Here is a 20592-nt window from a genome sequence, read left to right as displayed (position 1 = left end):
ATTCCAGACCCAAATGGCAATATTTCAGTGTTTGGACAAACATAATCATGGATAAGCTTCTATGAATTTTTAAGAAATAATGTTTTAGAAAATTAAAAAGACATAAAGCCAGGAAAGAAGGAAGAATTTCGTAACCTCGAGCTATGGTATGTAGCAAAACCCACAGTGAGGAGATAAAGATCTTATCTGAAAGCTTGATACATGGAGGTTTATAATTCCAAGTTGGTTGTATTTGTGAATGATTTACTACATGGTCATTAAGCACTTGTCCAGCACATCTTAGATAAATATTGACATATAACAACACAGAAATCCTAGACATGTTCAGCTGCAAAAGTACGTATCTTGCTCTCCAGAAATGTACAACAGTCAGAAAAAATCTCAATACTGTAATTAAAAGAGTGATTATATGTTTTAGGCTATTTCTTAAAGAACAGTTTAATGTGCTTCCCACTCATCTCTTCTTCTCACTTAGGATTCTGTATTTGCAAGAAAATTTTATCTTTTTTTACTCTGAACTTGAAACTCAAAATATGTACATAAGATCTGACAAAAAGCAGCCACTAGTGACATTTCTTAGCTACCACCTTCAGCACAGTGCACAAGAACTGAAAACCTTGCATTTATTCTCCATTCTCGGAGGACTTCAAGAACTCAAGGTGTTACAAACATTTTCCTTCCTCAAAAAATGGCCCTATACTGGATGAAAAGTCTTAAACAACACAGGTTGGCCAGCTGAGTATCGATGTGGTACTGGGACCCTCCCTGTCCTGTGCATGTTCTGTCTGAATCAATTTTGGCACAACTGTGTGTTAGAAGGCGATACAGGGTCACATATAAAAGCCCAAGAGTAGGGAAGAGACTGTCACTGTTACTCTAGTTATAGGACAAGGTACTTGTTGAAGACAATGTGAACTCTACAAGTAACTGCCCATGACAATTATGTAGCCTCTATTATAATTGCCTTGTAATGGCAATACAGAATGGTAAGAGCACTCTAGCAAAACCTTAACTAAACCAAACATGGAAATGCATGGACTTTTATTACCATTGACAAACTGCAAGCTAAATTATCGTAACATTGCTCTAGATGGCAATTCTTCATTCCTGCAGCTCCAGAATTTTAGTAACTATTTATCTTCACATTCCTAAACCAACATTGTGGGTCTCTGGGTTAGAAATTTAAATAAAAGCCCTGACAGGTATTTTGTTAGTTTTAATAATTAAATATCCAATTAGTAAGTTTTTACTTTTTAAAAAGCAAACAAAAGCTTATGTAATGCAACAGTGACAACAAAAAACTAGAGCTTCAATCTAATATGAAGTCAGGATTTTATCAAATTTGGAGCATTATTCATACTGTTCTGAGTAGGTGATGATTATCAGCATTGTCCTTGTGAAGGTTACTACATTTAGAAATGGGTAGAGGTGGAAGAGAAATAATTTTCTTAGTGACCGAACTCTCACCTGGCACAGCTTACTCAGACAAATGAAGACGCCAGTCACAATAATCGCTACATCAGTTAATATGTGTTGAGATAAACATAAATTAATAAAAAACCCGTTTCTATTAATACTTTCCCCGTGTTTGGGAATAGGTGGACATCTTTACTACTGGCTTGTTATATACAGGTCTTTCAACAGAATATTTACGTGTCTCTTGGAAGAAACAGCAATTTGTACAGAGTAAGTGAATCCCAACTTAACATGCTTCTTGTCTTTTAACTGATATTAATAAAATCATTCAACTCTACATTTCCAACTATTTGACACCTGCTTTCTACAATCAAAGATTAAAAGCTAAAAATGTGCCTGAAATGCTTTGCTTACTAACATACCCTGAAATTCTTGGAACAATTTAATCGCCCTCATGCAACTTACTAGACGACTATTGAACAAGTCATCATATTTCAGAATTCTAGTGAAGCAGAATAAGACAGGTACAGCCAACAGGCTGGAACATGATAGGAACACAAGAGTCCTGTCAGAGCCAGCATCTTTTGGGAGAAGGAGGGCAGCTCAGACAGCGTTTTATCAGTCCCCACACAAAGAGAAAGGAAGACTACACGGAAAGCAAAACAGAAAATGTCAGGCCTGCTGGGGAGAAGAGCTTTGAAGTCTGCAATGATGTAAAAGAAGCGCTGAAAAACAGTGGGGAATGTTAGTGAAACCAACACAGTATTTAATAAACCCTCCCCCCACCGTGCAGTTTACCAACATAAACATGAGCAAGGCAGAAGAATGAAAAGAATATTCTGGTTCACATATATCAATTCTGTTTTCTCATGTGTCTTAATTTTAAGGGTAGTTAATAGTTAATATTACTATTAATAAAAATATCAACCCAGACATCCCAGTTTCATCATTTTTTATTATGACTGGTTTATTCTCGGATTAATTTGCACCTACTCTTTCTCTTGCAGGGCACAGTAACTGACCCATGTCTTGTCTCAAGTATTGGATGACTCTGTAGTGTGAACCAGGGCACAGACATTTAGTGAAGGTAATCCTGACTGGTGACTGGTGCTAGGAGCAGACTTCTACTGAAATTTTCCTGGCAATTTGCACCTGGTTTTGTTTTTCTGCTGTATTTGGAAAGACACTTCTTATGGCAGAGGAGGTATATTTTATTCATTTCAATTGCAGCTAATAAACCAAATCCCTGAAAACCAGTTCATTCAAAGTGGGGCATTTAAGAGCGTTACATCAAGTTGGCTTCTCCCTGAATAAAATAAAACATTTCAGATTTTTAGACTTTGAGCTGCCTGTAATTAATTCTTATTCTTTTGTTAGTAGCCTGGCCAGTGCTGCCTGCTTTTCGTGATTTTGTTCTCAGTTAGTGAGTGACTGTTTTCCATATCACAAACAGTGTAAACACCTATAAGACACCTTTTTTCTCCAAAATTTGAAATTTGAAATTCAACATGGGATCTGAAAGTCATGTGGGGTTTTTTCTGTTCTGCATTTTGCAAGTGAATAAATATTTCTAGTAGCCAAATGATTTCTCTAGTGACACTGGTTCAACGCTAGTGCCATTGGCGTGCTTGGACAAGTGTCACTGATAGGTCTTAGCACTGGCATTTCACAAGCAGTTTTGCTTCCACAAAAGTAAAAGACAAATACAAATAAAATGACATTCTCTACTTTCTTTAGAGTTCTGTTTGTTCTTCAGTCATAACTAGGAATGAAACACAGTATCAGTTTATTTTGACCATCAGTGTTAGGATTAGTTTTTGTTGTACTAAAGACACAGACATGCTGAAAAAGAATTTTTAATCATGTCTTTAAAACTCAAAGAACAACTGTAACTCTGGCCCAAGAAAGAATTAGCCATATGACTACTTCAGGGATGTAAGTGAAATTCCAGTGAATTAAAAGCAACTTTTCTATTGATTTCCTTTGGCTTTGAGCTGGACATTTAATTATTAGAAACGCAGACAGACTTTATGCTCTCTCAGGATTCTCTGTCTCTCCTTTTGTGACAAAGAACTAATTTGAAGGCATTAGTCTTTAAAACATGAACTAAGAAATTGATTTTTTTCCAAGTTGAATCCAGAAGAAAAAGTTTTCATTTTGTAATTAAGATATAATAAAATACTCACTGATGTATCCTTTGTTGGCTGAATGGAGCAGTATAGCAGTCATTCTCCTCCAGATCTGGCAGTGTCTCCTTGTCCAGTTTCATTGGCTTTCTGGGTAACCATCCTCGAAACCTGCTTATTTGTTTCTCGATCCTGCAGCACATGAAAAGTGTGATCATTTGAGATAGTGCTTTTTAAATTATATTACAGAGCACTTACAAAGAACAAATGCTGGCAAACTAAGACACTAAATATTTACAACTAGAAAAGAAGCAATGTCTTTTGACTTTTTCAAGGCAGACCAAATTAGACTTGTTGAACTTGATTATTAATAGCCAGCTTTCAGTAGAGGAACATCTTATTTTGTCTCAACAGAAAAGCAATGCTGATGGTGCACATTGCTATAAACCTTATTAAGCCCAGTAAGCTCCTGGCAACTCTCTAAACCTTTATTTCTCAGCTTTTCAATTAGTTTAAATTTCAGGCTTAATTGACACATGAGACTCTGAACATATAAACATTAGAGCAGAAGAGACTGTGACAGAGACCTTTGGCAGCTAAACCCCAGCAAGCTGTATCTCTTTATTGCTCTCCACATGGATTCTTACCTTGCAATTGATGCTATAAAAAATAAGCTACTTCAGTTGCAGTGTCTTGCAATACTACAACTTCAATGAAACCGGAATACTCAGTGTGTAGGTTAATAGGCAACTGCTACACAGATTCTTACATTTAGAAGGTGAAAGCAAATTAAGATTGAGCAGGAGAAAAGGTAGATTTAACTGCAAGTGCACTTATGCAAAGATGCATGCTGAAGATGCATGCTGAAGAAAGGGAAGAATCAAAGCTGATTGGAGAAGACAATCTAAACCAAATTTAAATCCAAACTAAAATGTTATAACAACAAAACACATTAAAAAGATGACATATGTCTGACATAATGAGCCATACTCTCTCAGAAGTTTCTAACACCTTCAAGTCCTAACCAGTGACCCCTGCCTGCAAAAATCATAGACTACAAGTTTTGGATATGCACATACTTCGGTCACTGAATGAATGTTTCCAGGAGTGGACATAAAGGTCATGAATTGACATCCTTTGAACTTCGAGTCCAGTTCTGGATGAAGCTCAAGCACCGGAAGTGTAGTTGTTTATTTTAACAGAAGTCAGCACAAAACTCTATGACTAGCAATTGCTGTGAGCTCTGCACAGTCACTCTGAGGGAGGACAATTCATACCCAGCAGCTGAGTGTGTGGGAAAGTGATGTGAAATTATGACATACTTTCATTTAAAATACATATAATACTTTGAATATTCAGCTTTCTCTCAGATAAGAAAGCTAACGGTAATTTTTAAGCATTGGCACATTTCAAAATTCTAACCAAATCAGGTCTGTTTGTTTTGGTACCATTTGCGTATTCCAAATCTGTCAATAGTATGTTGGGGAGGAGGCAGATTTACTCTTAGGACTGTTTGGAAGAACTGGAAAGTGTATGCAAACATAACATAAGACTTATAATAAATTAATCATAAACTCTTCAGAGCACAGGAGGAGGTAGTTTGCAAAAGTCTGTGCCTGAGGGCAGTCAAGATGTCAGATCCCTGAGCTGCAAAGGGCCTGAGCAGCTGTAACTCTCCAGTTGCAGCATCCAGCCTGATGGCCTTGAGCTGGTCTGTGTAGACACTGACACTAATGACAAGGGAAACTTAAGTGCCATAAGTCCTCTACAGGGGAATTCTCTGTCTTTTGGCTTCCAGTTTTTCCTCTGTAAAGGCCACAAGCTTTGCATTACTGTGTATTCAGCAGGCTTACTGACTCTGCATATGAAAAAGGGAGGAGAAATTAGGCAGAAAGGTTTTCTAAATATCTCATTCCATGCTTATTTGTTAACTGAAATTATTTGAATTCTCTAAGCTTTAGCATTCTTGCTAATCTGCAATCCTTTTTAATCAATCCTGCATGTCAATGTGCATGTTTGAGATACGTGTGCAGCAGGTTTATCACACCACACATATACGCATGAAGGCACAGAGTGCTTTCCCCACTTAAAAGCAATGCATTATTCATGTTGGCCTCTCACTGACTGTACCCAAAATTTGACTGGTTTGCCATTCCCAAGGCTCGGTTTCCTTGGCATGCTCAGTGAGCCTGCTGGCAAACAGGTCTGAGAAGGTTACACAGCCTTTCTGCATGGCCCAGAACATACAGTACAGTCATACCTAGGGAAAACAAACAAATACACACACACCACAACCTAGTTATCTCATTGGAAATGAAAACCAAATTTTTAAATTGCCTCCAGCTCACTCCAACAGTGCCATCAGCCAGCATTGCAGGCTTTGTAGTCTACAAGAACATCTCAAAAATCCCCACAAAACATCTGAAAGAGTGGTGTTGGTATTATTAATAACAAACACAGGCATACAGTGTTAAAAATCTACTTTGTTTTGTCACTTCTTCAAGGCTAATCCATGCCTCACTTTCCTTTACGGAGAAGCTTATGTACTCAGCTGAACAGGGGAACAGTGTTTGGAAAGCAGAGCAACCTACACAAGAACAGAGCACATGGAGTGATGAGGCCCTGTAGAGTTAACAACAATGAAAGTGGAAAGTGGAAGCTCTGATAACAATATCCTTCTTAAATTCCTCTTTAGAAACACTTGTTACCCTCATAAGGCAAAACAAATCATTCTCCTAATTCAAACAGTGTCTCAAAGAGAGAGCTTCTTCCACTTCAATCCTGCCCCTGCTCTTAAAGTCTAGTCTTTACTCAGAATCCTCTTTTGGAAGAAACATATTGTACTTAAATAACACAAAAACTTTCTCATATAATTTTAAAGAAACTTTTCTCACTAGGAAGTGAGGTAGGGATAGAATTGTTTGTTTTCAAAGGAAAGAGGAAGTTAGGAAAATTAAAAAAAAAAGTTTTGAACTGAGACTGATTTTTATTTGTGGGTCAGCTTTGATCGAGCTTTACTTACATTGTAATGCAAGGTAATGTCTTAGTTTAGGTTTAACCATCATGTAGGTACTGTATAGGTATCTGATACCACTCCTTTCCTTTAAAATTTATTAGGGGAGTTTTGCTATTTGAAATTTTGAGATAACTAGATTTTTTCAGGGAGAAAATTCATGTTGACAAGTTGCAAGTGACCTGCTCTGGGGTTTGCATTGTAACAAAAGTCCTCTTTAAAATACATTTTGCTTGATTGTCAATATAATGTTTGGCTTACTTCAAAATACAGACCAAGGCTTCAGTTACTTGTAATCTTCACTGAACTAGGAGTAGAGGAAATAGATACTTTTATCAAAGCTGTATATCTGAGTTTCACATAAATGAAAATAAAGCTGAATATGTTTTCTTTTTTTCCCACTGGGACTATTCAGTTATAGCTTTTCTGCCTCAAGTAGCTATTTATAGATCTGAACATAAAAACTGAATTTAGCCAAGTGTTCTCATCACTCAGGAACTAAAATAGCAGAAAAAGATCATACCTCTTCCCATACTGACTGCAAATCACATCCTGACTCATAAGAAAATGAATATAAATCAAAATTTTGTACACCACATACAAATGTTAGAACCTTCATCTACTCCTTCCTATGTATTGCTTTAGTCAAAGCAACCAAGTCTTAATTAAAATCAAGACAAATTTCAAAGTTAACAGCTGCTATAGTACTGTAATGTGAGGACAGAAAGTGGGGGAGCACCAACAAGCCTTAGAAGAATTGTGTGCCTCTATTAGCCCATGCTGACTAGGTAAAATGTCTTAACTCCACAAAGTGCCCATTTGGTGCTTACTAATATAAAGAAGCAAATACCGTAATGTGAGATCTCAGGTCACCAGCACACTGTGATGGAGTTTAATATACAAAATGGTTTTTAGTATGCTCATACAGCAGAATGATAATATGTGATATATTTTCCCATGGATGTTCACCTACTGACATTATCTGCAAAATGATACAGCTGTTTATTCCAAAATGTAGATTTTCCAAATTTAATTCTTGTCTCTCAGATGTTCTTGGGAATATTTCCGTTGACCTCAGATTGACACAGTAAATCAAATACCTGACTTTTTTGAAAACTGCATCTACAGCTCTGTGGCATTAAATGCCAGCTTATGACCTAGTATTTGTCAAGCCTGTATATTTTTTAGGCTTTTTGGAAACATTTTCATTTAATTGTCTAAAGTATCAAAAAGAAAATCCAAACTGAAGCATTGGAAGATTTCATTGCATTAAGTCAGACATAAAGCAGGCACCAAATATAATGTTAGAGATATTTAATAGTCAAGTGAAAGCACTTCAAAGATTCTTGAAAAATTCTCATTTCTCAAGCTCAATAACATTACGCCAGACATGAACTTGGTTCATTGCCTTCTTATCTACCAAAATAGCACTAAGCATCCCCACAGAGGAAGTAATAAATAAATTATGTCATCACTATTACAAATAAGCAAGGTGCATGGAAATGAAAAAAAGCTGTAACTGTGGTGTTTTAACCCCAAGGAAATCCCTAATGAGCTACATGAAAAGAAAGAGATACAGTGCATGCACTAACACACTTATTCTTCTTTACAAGACTCGATCAATTGAAAAATATTTCCTTATTCCTAACAAAGGCAACACTGATAAAATTAATTATCTCTTTCACACTGCAGATGCTTTAAAAACTCAAGTTGTGTATTTTTTTTTGCAGATGTCAAAGTGTGTAATCACTCCCTCCACCCATCCCACAAATGCAGCTAATAAACTTTTCCCTCCAGCTTGACCTTAAGCATTATTTTTGTTGTTGGATCCAAATGAACATAAACTGGACTGGCATAAGAATTGTACTCACCTATTCATGAACTTGTACCGGCGGTGCAGGTAATAGATTTTTCTCCTGGAAGAACAGCAAAAATGAAGCCAGTCGAGAAGAAAACCCATCGTCAGTTACAGTATGAACTAGCAAGGAAGGAAAGGAGATTGAAGACAGAAGCCTGTAAGAGGTGGAGGAAGAGACTAAAAGAGAGATTAACAGAACTGTCACAGGAAGCCACACAGACTCTGGTGGCGTTTGAATTGCAAGAAGGTCATCATTTTCCCAATGTCTTCTCTGTTTCTGCTATTTGTCAACTGTGAAAGACAGGCACTCAAAGAAGTTTCTATTTCAAAGAAGTCCATAAACTGTTGCAGGAATTCTATAGGACTGATACAAATATGGATGAACCATGTGACATCCACTAGTGAATTATTAAGGCTGCATTTGCTGAAAAAAAAAAAAAAAGTGGGCGTCACTTAGAAAAGCTAAGTAAGTGGTACCCGAGTCTGCAATATGCCATAACACATGCAGTACCAACCGGTACCAGTGCTTGCTGTTGGGGTAACATCCCTTGAAACCGAATATAGGCTACACAGGCAGAAGAGCATGTGCTCAGCACCCCCACTCCAAATATGCAGCCCCTCGTACAGGCTCAGCTGATTTCTGCTGTCATTGCAATAAGCTGTGTGGGAGTGAGCACAGGGAGCAAGTGAGCAGAAAGGGTGCACGAGCAGACGCATGCTGACCATGAACTCAGCCACCTTCCCGACGAGCCCCGCAGGGCAAAGTGGCCCCTGAACCTCCTGTGTGGATCCAGAATGGGGAGTCCACCTCCCGTTCCACTCTGCTGCTGGCAGCTCTTGTTCTCCTCGCATGTGCCTATCACGCCACAGCTGTCAGGATCTGATGCATTGCCTATGAGGTCACATCTTCATGACAGTTTAAAAAAGCTGAGGGCTTTTGGGTATGGTTTTGGAACCGATACTCCTTACTGGAAGAATGGGGTGCCTGCCTGAACTCCTGTTATCTCCTCCAGAGTTTGTCCTCTGCTGAAGATCATTGCTAAATCAAGGTTGTTTCTGTGTATTTTGAGAGGTTCCATCGTGTAACGCTGAGCTGTGCCACTTATGGAAAACAAATGGTTCACAGCACACATATTCTGAATATTTGTGTATATTAAATGTACTGTAGAAATGCTGTTAATGACTTGGAAGCAAGTGTGGTTGGGAGCTTTCTAAAATAAGACAGCACTGATGCTTTGTAAGCTGCAGATAAAAACCTGCTTAGTATGTTGGGTTAATTTTCAGAACTTAGAATTTAAATAATGCATAATATTTTGACATTATTTTTGTTATCAGTGTCCATATCGTGCTGATGAAGTGAAATTTTCAATATAATTTCATGCTAGCCAGCCTCCTTTGGCCAACTCTTCCAGAAAATAGTGTTTATCTTGCTTTGCTCAGCAGGAGCAGAGAAGGGTCAAAGCTAAGTGTTTCACCCACTTCTTGATTTTGCTTCAAATTTTCAGAGGTATCCACTATTTTGGCACCCCTGCTTTGAAACAACAAGGATTTTATTCACTGATGCATGGACCTTGGACAGCTCCAACCTAAAATATCAGGAGCTGTAAGCAATCAGCAGCCCTTAAAACAAGGGGTTAGACAAGGGCACCTGGAAACAGGCAATCTAGACTAGCAGACATTTTGTAAAATACTAGTCTGTGTTTTTAAATGGTAAATAGTACTGTTGCTCTTAAAATAAAATGTAAGAGCCTACCTAGAAGACATTAGTAAATCACCATGATTTCCTCGTAACAGTACTGTAATAATTCTCTCTGTGTGGATGTGGAAAGAAAGGAGCCATGGTCCTGAAGCAGGTCAAGAAACCCTTAGTATTTTTGATGCTTTCTGTATAATCTGTATGACATCTACTTAGCTATCTGCTGAGAGACAGATTTCATAAAAGGGAGATTAGATCAGGAAAGAATAAGCTGCTCACAGTAACTAAAATCTGAGTTGCTGGTGTATTTCTTAAACATGAGACCTTATCCTACTACAGGTGCAGATTCATCTCAAGGAAAGCCATAGAAGTCAAAGGGTGTACACTTTTGGCCCAACCCGTTGTTTCTATGGCTAAGCACTTTTTTAGAAGAATATTAATACCTTGCAATGACTTGTGATAACTTTTATATTTTTCTCTTTAGCATTAAAAGCACAAGAAGGAACAGTTGAAGATTTGCTGTGAAAATTAAAACCAAAATATATACAGAATAAGCCTGCAATTTTGTCCTTAAGTCATATCCATTTTTCCTAGCAAATCCCATACTGCTACAGCTTGTCTCATATCAGAGGCATTTTTCATCCTTTAGAAGAAAACAGAAGAAATCCTATGAAGGACACCATCTCATTAGTTGCCTATTCTGGATCTGATCCTTTTCTTGGTCAGGAGTAATTCCATTAAAATCAATGGAGTTATACATCTATCAGCACTGCTAATTGAAAGAAGAATCAAGACCTCTCAGTTCATGGGTTTTGGTCAGTTCCAGTGGAAGTCTTTATGCTATTGTAACAGTTCTGATAACCAGCAGAGTAAAATCAATATTTTACATACAAAATTTCCTAGCCTAACATGCAAAGAATAGCAAATAAATGATAAAAATAGTCTGAATGACAGTGTTGAATGTATTTCGTCACCAGTAGCATTTAATACAAGTTCTTTATTTTCTCTACAGAAAATAAAATTTGTAGTCTGAATAGTTCTCCTATTAGATAGGATACTTATTTATAATCTGTATGTCCATAATTACACACTATACAAGCAATTCACAAGTGCTGAACATACCAGATACGTCCAACAGACATGCACCTTCTGTGCTGCCTTACGTACCTGGATCTTCTTGACCTCCCATTGATTTCAATGAAATGTCCATTTAAAAAACAGCAGCGCACAAGTATGCAGGGGGCTCCAGCATTGAAGGGGTTAAAGGGCCTAAGGATAGAATACCCCATGAAAACAGCTGCACTGCTACAGCTCACCTTAATTTCAAACCAGTATCGAACTGAAATTGCAGGCATTAACAAGAAACAGCAATGAATATGTTATCTAAGGTACCCCATTTATATTTTCTAAAGATGTGTGATATCTTACAGAAGAGCTTTTCCATGTGCATTGTGGTGTTATTATTACATTAGCTTTACAGTATAGTGTGACTTTGGAGGTTGAGAAAAAATACAACTACACCTACCTGAAAGGCATTCTTACATTCATTAGTTCTGCATATTTGCCCAGGACCTCCCAAGGGGCATGCAGCTTCACAAACATGATGTCACTGTTTGTTAGAGATGACTGCAAAAGAAAAACAAAACAGCCACCAGGGCTTACTTTTTTTCAAGTAAAACAGTAATGAACTCTGGTCAGTGGTCAATATCTATTTTTGTGGTCTTGCATCACCATTCCCATTTCCTGATTCTTCCTCAAGCACATGTAGTTCTATTTGACCAGGGAAGTGGTGGAATCACCATCCCTGGAGGTATTTAGAAGATCTGTAGGTGTGGTTCTTAGGGACATCGTTTAGTGGTGGACTTGACAGTGCTACATTAACAGTTGGACTCGATGATCTTAAAGGTCTTTTCCAGCCTAAATGATTCTATGATTATATGAATATTGGAATCCTTAAAAATGGACACAGAGAAATATTTATACCCAAAGTATTATTGGGCTGTATTAAAAAATGTATTTAGTACATAACGGAACAAGTGACTTGCTGGTATTAAAAACTGCAGATAAAAAAATCTTGCTGTTCTTCTGCTGATAACTTTCTGAAAAATATTTCTACATAAAATGATACAAGAGCAACAAAATGCTCTCAAGAGATTTGCTTCAGAGACAATTAATTCAGTTGTACTCTTTCCATTGATTTTTATGGATTCTAAATCAAGCCTCTAATGATGTTTTTCTTTATAGGTACATTTCACAAATTATCTTTTATTTTCCCATGAGACTTCAGCAAGTAGATACCACAAAACCAAGACTAAGTTCTGCTACTCTAAAAATTTCCTGCAAACTGCTCTCTAAAAGATGAGGTTAAGTCAGCAGTGGACTGGCAATTTTGCCATAAACAGCTCCAATTAAAAAAACCCAAATCATCAAAACTCAAAAGAACTGTCTAATAAGCTAAATATGCAGAAGGAAACTCTGGTCCTGATGCATCAATAAAATATGAGAAATGAGGGAAATTAATAAAAAACAGCATGTCAATTTTGAGATGTCCATTACGCTGGAAGCTTACAGCCACTTTCTGGCATATTGTAATTTAAGCCGTACTAGATATGGCAGCCACAGTAACATCACTTCTGGAGATGCTGTTTCATGAGTGGACAGAATCTAAATTTGGTTTCTTATCTGGTACATGTTTTCACACAGGAACATGAAAAACTTCCATATCACAAATATAAATACAGATGTTTAAATAGTATTTCTTACTCAATATCTTGTAATGTAATTTTATCAATTTTGTCAACAGAATATCTAACCAAAACATATTTGGGAGGGTCAGTTATTTTCAGAAGAAAGATATAATAATGCTACATTATTAATATGGACATCCACTTCTCTTGGGTTTGCTCATGTTTAGTGTTCGTAAAGGAAAGCACTAAGAAAGCCTGAGAAAAACAAGATTGGAAAGAGAAGAATCCAGATGGAGAAATCATTGAATGAAATGTCACATTCACTTAATCTAAGGAGAATATAGCTAATCAAAATACCTGAAAAAAAATATAAAGACCAGCATCTTAGTTACAAAAATACTTCAGTGAACAGAATCTGCTAAACTCTCTTTGTTAGATTAGTATTTAGACACAGTTCCTTCAGCTTCTAAATGTTTCATTAAGAGGAGAGGAACATTCTTCTTTTGTAATTGACTTTTGAGGCTTGGCTCATTAAATGGTTTGGAGAAGTAAACTCAATTTCACATTATGGGAACATGCAAACAAAAATCAATGTATCATTGGTCCCCTTGGAAATTTAAATCAGACAATTATTGACATGAGCAGGCTTCTAGAAAGTGCTAGTCTAGATGTCTAGATGAGGAAGAAAGAACAACAGATGAATCAAGGGGACAGACAATAAGATAAAACACATTGCAAACACAAAAATAGAATAGTGTTTGGAACTGACCTGTGGCACCAGTGCCTACAGAGTTATTACCATATGAAAATTGCCAGATCACCTATGTTCAAATAAATTGGTTGTTTCAAACTGGTTTGTTGAGATGGAATACCCATAGCAAAACAGTTTTTCTTCTGGTCAGTAATAACGTTCTTGATGGTCTTCAGATCAGTGATAGGCCAATGTGACAAGAGACTTATCAGAATCAGAGAATTGCAGAATAATTTAGGTTGGAAGGGACCTCTAGGGGTCACGTGGGCTAATGCTCTAATTAAAGCAGGGCCAACTCAAATCAGGTTGCTCAGGGGATTGTCCCATTGAGTCCTGAATATCTCCACAGGCAGAAATTTCACAGTCTCTGGGAAACCCACTTACTGAAATGGGCTGGAAAAAAGAATATGTCCTATGGAAGAACTGTAGTCTTCAGAGAAATGTTGGTTGAAAACTACAAGTTTCTAGAGACTTGTAAATTCATGAAAATTTGAAATGTTCAGTGCAAAGGTGGCATTCTTGATAAAACAAATTGTTTCTTACAAGAACTTTAAATAAATTATTATTCTGATTGAGAAGCACTAGCAAGGTGTATTTAGTTTAATGAAACCCTGATCTTCAAAATGAGTTAGTTTGGTAGAATTCAGGTGTGGCTTACAGATAGTCAATATACAATGGGTTTCAGTGTTCAGTGCCATTAATCTACTGTTTTTTACAAGCTGTAATTTTTGCTTCCTTCTTCTTCCCACTCCCTAACCCCCCTTTACAGCTGGAAATCTTATTCCATAATTCTTGAAAATATTAGATCAGTATTTGATAATCAAAAGTTTCCGTAGCTCATGTCTCTGTATCAGAGATATTAATTAATTCCCAACCTTTCTGGCTCCACTTACAGATCACTGCAGTACTGAATAATTTCTGCCAGCCCTAGAATACAGGTGGTACCATAGGACCATGAATTCTGGCAAGACTCCTTCTGGCAAGACTACCTTTCTCCTTTACCACCAAATTTTTTACAGACATTGTATTTCCCAAAGAAAAAAAGATTGACCACAAACGTGTTTAAAAACAAAGCTCTGTATTCTCCTTCAATATCACTATAAAAGGAATGGGAGAAACTAAAGTAGGGACCATTTATGTAACTTACAGTCATCAGCTAGGCCAAGGAAAACTTGTAAAGAGCAGGTTCTTCTTCTCCTTTGAAATCAGCCACAGAGTGATGTTAACTGCTGTATAATTTAAGTCCTGACTACTAAACTTGTATGTACTCCTGCAGGCATTCTAAGCTCTTTTGATGTCAGGATGTAAGTATATATATTTACTGTTTATCTGACTCTGCTCATTCTGAAGTTATCATTGTTAATCTGAATGGAAATGAAGTTATGCTGACATTGAACGTCTCTTGAAAAGGACACATTTTGCTGTATTTGCAGGCTGTCTTCCAGGATCAGGGATGGAGATCAGTTTCTTTTGTCAAATACCCTCTTGAACATTCTCCTTCAACAAAGACTTTTTTTGGTTCATCATCAATAATATTGTCAAGTCATTTTAAGACAAAACCAACTGTAGGACTCACCTTAATACAAACATTTATTGAGTCTAAAAGCTAAGAAAGTTGAGAAAAGAGATTCACAGCATATAACCTTGAAGAAGGATAAAACTACGGTGTCTCCAATTGAATGGTGTAATTGTTTATTTGCCTTGAGGCTTCTAGGCGGGCAACTGCAAAAAACTAATGCTCACATTTATGTATGCATATCAACAGGGAAAAAAAAATAAGGATTTACCATTAAGTTGCTTTCCTTATTGTCATTCAAGAGAAAAATACTCAAGGCTGGGGCTTTCCTCACTTTTAAAAGTCTTCCTTATAAAAGTAAAAGGAGATAAATAAGACTTTGAAACAGATCCAGAAACCAGAATTAAACATTGCCTACTTTAGCATAGACCTTGCAAGGCATGTTAAAAAGCCAGAATGGGAAGAGTGCTTCAGTTTCTGGCAAACATGCCTTATTTCTGTTAAGATTATAACGAAGGAAAAGCCAGAAAAGGAGAGAAAATCAACATCCTCTAGTAACAACTCTCTCTATTATCTAGCTCCATATGACATCTGAGTGCAGAGCAGTAAATAGTGACTGCTACAGGTTCTGCTGCTTTCGAGACTTACTCTGTTATGTTAACAGCACAGATTGATTTGCCATGTGGAGTGAATTAAGTGGAAAACCAAAACCCAGCAATTTTAGTTGATTAAACCATTCTTCCTCTGCAAAACCAAAGTAAATGTACGTTCACAAGGGTAATTCAGTAGAACTGGAAAGGCAGCCGTAATATGCTGCCAATACTTTTCAAAAGTGCACACATTACCACAGGGTAATTACTTAGATACTGTCAATATATGTCCAGTCTCAGGGAGAATATTACATACTCATAAGCATTAACCTCCACATTCATGGATCAGGTGAATCTCGTAAATAATAGTGACAATATCTTTTATATATATATACTTTTAATCAAAGTACAGGTTTAGTGAAAAAGAGGAATATACTGCTCACATTTCAATTAGGATTTTAAGAAGCTTTTGAATTACAAGAAACTGTGGGGAAAAAGAAGTAAGGATGAAAAGAAGATAAAAGAAAGCCCTAACTAATAATTAAGAATAACAAATGAATATAAACAATAATAAATGGTTAATAAAACCATTTTGACATAAGAGGACACTGACATATAAACTACAGAATAACTTGTTATAAGTCACATGACTACAATTAAAAATTATTTTTACTATGAAATTTCATGACAAAATTTGATGATGGGGTAAAGCTTCATCTTTACTTTGCAAAATACTTCCAGAGGTTCAGCTCCAGTGGAGTTAGTAATGCAGGCAGGTGTTTGGCTATTGCTAGCATTCAGGAAATGTGTAAATTAATCCAACTCAGAGCAGGTGTGATTGTTACAGTGCTTAATTTCTGGCAGCAGCTGACAGGATCTCAATGCTGGAACAGAACAGAGTTAGTGACAAGAGGAAATGCTTGGAAATGTCCTTTCACGTAGACAAAAATGTGTGAGTGGGAGGGCAACTTAAAGAACAGGGTTGGTTACTTAGGCAGAAGTAAAAGGCAGATACTATCTCATTGCTCAAGTTTACTGTGCAATGATCAAATTGCAGTTTGCAACAGAGAGATACAAATTCCTTTGAGAGAAAAAACAACATGAGGAAGGATGTCTTTAATTCTAACTAACGTCATCTGAATTCACTTGTGATGGACAGGATAGATCTCACAGAAGGGTAACCTAGATGTACTAAATCTACCATGGAAATAATATCTTCTGACTGGGACTCCATTTCATAGAGAAGAAGATTAGAAATACCTGCAGCATGACCATCTTAATGGAAGAGGTTGATCTGAGTGAGAGGCACTGATAAAACATTTCTTGATAATCCTATTAGTAAATACTCAATGAATACAGTTTTGACCCATCTGGGTAAGATTTCTGTGACAACTGAAATAGTTAATCACATGAGTTTCATCAGACAAAGAGACAGGATGCATGTTTCAGTTCCTCTGGACTGGAATACAGTATAAACATGTGAAATTAATTATTTGCAGATTTTAAAATGCGGATAGCTAAACCTCTGGGCAGAATAATCCCTTTTTACTTATGAATACTTTGATATTAGTTCTCTTTACATGAGGCATCAGTTATATACATGCTGCGTTTTTAGATTAAAAATGTTAGTATTTTATACAGTGATAGTTGAGATCATCAAACATTTTTGACTCTACTATGGGCCAAAAAAGGTCCCTTATGTATAATAATATTTTACTTTTGGCATTACTGGCCATTAAAAATACATTGTACAATTGAACTGCATTTTATAAGGCAGCTTCCTTTGTGATTTATCCCAAGTGTAAAATATGAAAACAATATTTTTCCAGTACAGATTTATGTCTCTCTTTTTTTTTTTTTTAATGTAGAAAGTACTTACATTTAATGAATTGTCTATTAAATATTCATGTTTGCTTTTAGAGGCTTATTGGAGAAACATTGCTTTGGCAAAGAAAAAGGCAATTTATGTTTTTGTCTAACAGTTAATTTCACAAACTTAACAATCAATCAAACACCTAAAACATGCAGGCAGGCTTATTATAGCTTTTGCATACAAATAACCTAGAGGAATTGAACAAGCTGTTTATTATAACATCACAGAACAATAGAGGTTGGAAGGGACATCCAGAGCTCGTCTAGTCCAAACCACTGCTGAAAGACAGTGGTTGGTGGGGTCTTGAATATGGCCATGGATGGAGACCTCACAACCTCTCTGGGCACCACAGGATCATTGAACAGAAAGGTCACCAGTGACATCCCATGTGGATGCAGAAGCATTTGCAGCAGCCTAGGTTTTGAGCACCTGTCTATGCTCTAGCAAGGAGAAGCTCTTTGGTTGTTCAACTCCCTCTTCAGAGTCTTGTTTCCCAGCTCATCTAAGCAAGGAAGACAAGAAATGCTTATATGACTATTGACCTAGACTCCAAAATCTTTTCAGTGTCAGCAATCTCCTGGATGCAGTGAACTGTCCTGTAGCTCTCTGTTACAGTCTGTGCACTGCTGTATTTCACAACATAATGTAAAATTCTTTCTAAAGAGAGAACCAGTGAACTCAACAAGGCCATGGCTGAGGAAGGCCATACTCCAAATGACACTATCAGGAGAGAGTGAACTGTGTCCAGTCCTGGGCCCCTCACTTCAAGAAGGACAGGGAACTGCTGGAGAGAGTCCAGCGCAGAGCAACGAAGATGATGAAGGGAGTGGAGCATCTCCCTTATGAGGAAAGGCTGAGAGAGCTGGGGCTCTTTAGCTTGGAGCAGACTAAGGAGTGACCTTATTAATGTTTACAAATATATAAAGGATGAGTGTCACGAGGATGAAGCCAGGCTCTTCTCGGTGACACAAGTGACAAGAGCAACACAACAAAACAGATCAGTGTTTTTGGATATTGGTAATAGCAATCCGGGGTTTTAGTGATAGAGTTAGGTAGAATGGCTGTTAGGCATTTTGAGAGGCACATAAGCACTTTTTAGAAAATACAGTTTCTAGGTATCTAAGAAAACCTGAACTATATTAAGATTCTCACTGCAAATTTTTAAGATCTTACTGTGGTAGTCTCTGAACATGGGATAAGAAATTTAAATGCAAGTAATCCACTCACTTCCATGTTTATCCTGATGAGATCTGAACCAAATTGTGGGCCTGGCACCATGTCCCAGGTTACTGATCTAACTGTATTTTCATGTAGTCAGAGGAAGTAAAACGTCTGTGCAGTGAATTTGACTGCAAAGGTTGCTGTCAGCTCATTTCTGCACTGGGAATCTGGTAATGAGTTTAGGAAATGAGATTTTATTTTATGTTACACAGTATATGATTGAAAATATCCTTGCTTCTTTGCAGGTGGTCTATGAAATACATGAAGAACAGAAGCAGCAAATAAAAACTTTTACTAACTAGGCATAGTTAGTCCTATAAGAACATTTCTGTGATCAGTTGTGATGTCATTTAAGAGAGAAATGCACCTTGTTTTAATATCAAACTGAATAAATTATATGAAAATGAAGCAATTCAAACAAGATTTCTAAACATTTCTAAGTAAACACATGAAAAATTTCAATTTGATTTAAGCTTAAGTATTGTTCACATAAAATAGCATGTTTTGGTGTTATTACTGGATTACATAATCACTTCTAAATTTTTTCCCTGTTTTCTCTATGGTAAAGCTAAGCCTTCCTTATAAACTAGCATGTCATTTTAATATCAGGCATTTAATTTTTAATCTGTTTAAATGAGATGTTTTCACATTTTCAAAATGTTTCCATCTTTCCTCAGCTAAAAACTTGCTGACTCTAATCTATATTAATGACTATTCATTCCTTGCCTTTCTTCTTTCCTGCCTTCTGTTAAGTCATCCTACATAAACACAAAAGACTTGTTTCAAGATATTAAGGGCTTGTGTTGTATTTCTAAAGAGATTCTACACTTAGATTTTTATAAGGGAAGTTATACAGTGAGAAGGGGTCTTTTCTTACTCGTCTGTCGTGATTTAATATGGATATGCCCCCACATCTTGATACTATCCTCCTCTTAATCCTTCCAGACTATCATCTTTCTCCCCTTCTCTTCTAAAACTCCAGTGTGCTCACCTTCCTCATATCATTTTCACATTATGCCTTTTGCCTGGAATAATGTTTTAGTAAGTATATGAATTATATTCCCTTTCATGACATAGACAAAAAAACAGGCCAAGGTGGAAACGTAAATTGACGTGGCAAGCACTCATCAATTCACATTAAAACTGGTAAAGAACAGAAGATGTCAAACAGTCAAAAATCCACAGAAGCATTAATCTATTCCATAGCTTGGGGGTTTTAGCACTGAACTTTTCAATTATCATACAACTCTGTTAGCAGTCCGCCAGTACTGGGGTTGATCCTGCAATTTGCAGATCTACTCATGTAAATCCATAGGTATCACTTGGGCACAGGACAAACAAAAATGCTTATCTCCTTTACTTTATAGATATGGTGTGTGCCATGTATCTGACCCAGATTCCCTTGCTGGACACTTGGAGGATGCTGCATTTGTCTCAGAACACTGGCACTATCACTGATCCTGAGAAGTTGCCTGGAGGCTTACTTCCAAGGAGAAGACTTCACAGGTCTAATTCCAAGCAACTATGTTTAGATATCTGTAATGGAGAGGAACAGGTACCTTCAGGGTACAATTCATTTGTTCTGCTTTCCTCAGATTGAGAGGAACTGTTGCCCAGAAGGGCTTGTCCCTCCCCAGACAGGTATCTACATTGCAAAACAACTACAGTCAGTAAGATGGTTCTTTTTCCTCTCAGGACTCTGTAGTACAGCCATCTAATTTTCCCTGGACTCTCATTACTTTCCTTGCCACCCATCTCAAGTTCTGCAGCAGTGTGGACACATTACTTCCTACAACTGCAGCTTCATGGGGACCTCTAGTTCACTGCTGAGCTGTCTGGGACATA

General features: G+C 37.0%; 1 protein-coding gene across 9 annotated transcripts in view; it reads right to left on the bottom strand.

Annotated features, from left to right (window-relative positions):
- Positions 1-20592, bottom strand: part of ANO4 (anoctamin 4) — a 215941-nt gene that overhangs the window by 63336 nt on the left and 132013 nt on the right. For 8 of the 9 annotated variants that reach the window (XM_065044232.1, XM_021283843.2, XM_065044218.1 and 5 more), the window contains 4 exons: positions 11635-11735; positions 11277-11378; positions 8427-8471; positions 3603-3734 (listed from right to left, as the gene is read on the bottom strand). In XM_065044232.1, the coding sequence (XP_064900304.1) occupies positions 3603-3734; positions 8427-8471; positions 11277-11378; positions 11635-11735 (380 nt within the window). The remainder of the gene's footprint in view (positions 1-3602; positions 3735-8426; positions 8472-11276; positions 11379-11634; positions 11736-20592) is intronic. The other variant, XM_065044239.1, reaches the window with a different exon arrangement.

The sequence above is a fragment of the Columba livia genome, chromosome 1 (assembly GCF_036013475.1).
Source record: "Columba livia isolate bColLiv1 breed racing homer chromosome 1, bColLiv1.pat.W.v2, whole genome shotgun sequence".
Taxonomy (NCBI): domain Eukaryota; kingdom Metazoa; phylum Chordata; class Aves; order Columbiformes; family Columbidae; genus Columba; species Columba livia.
This window is presented reverse-complemented; position numbering and strand designations above follow the sequence as displayed.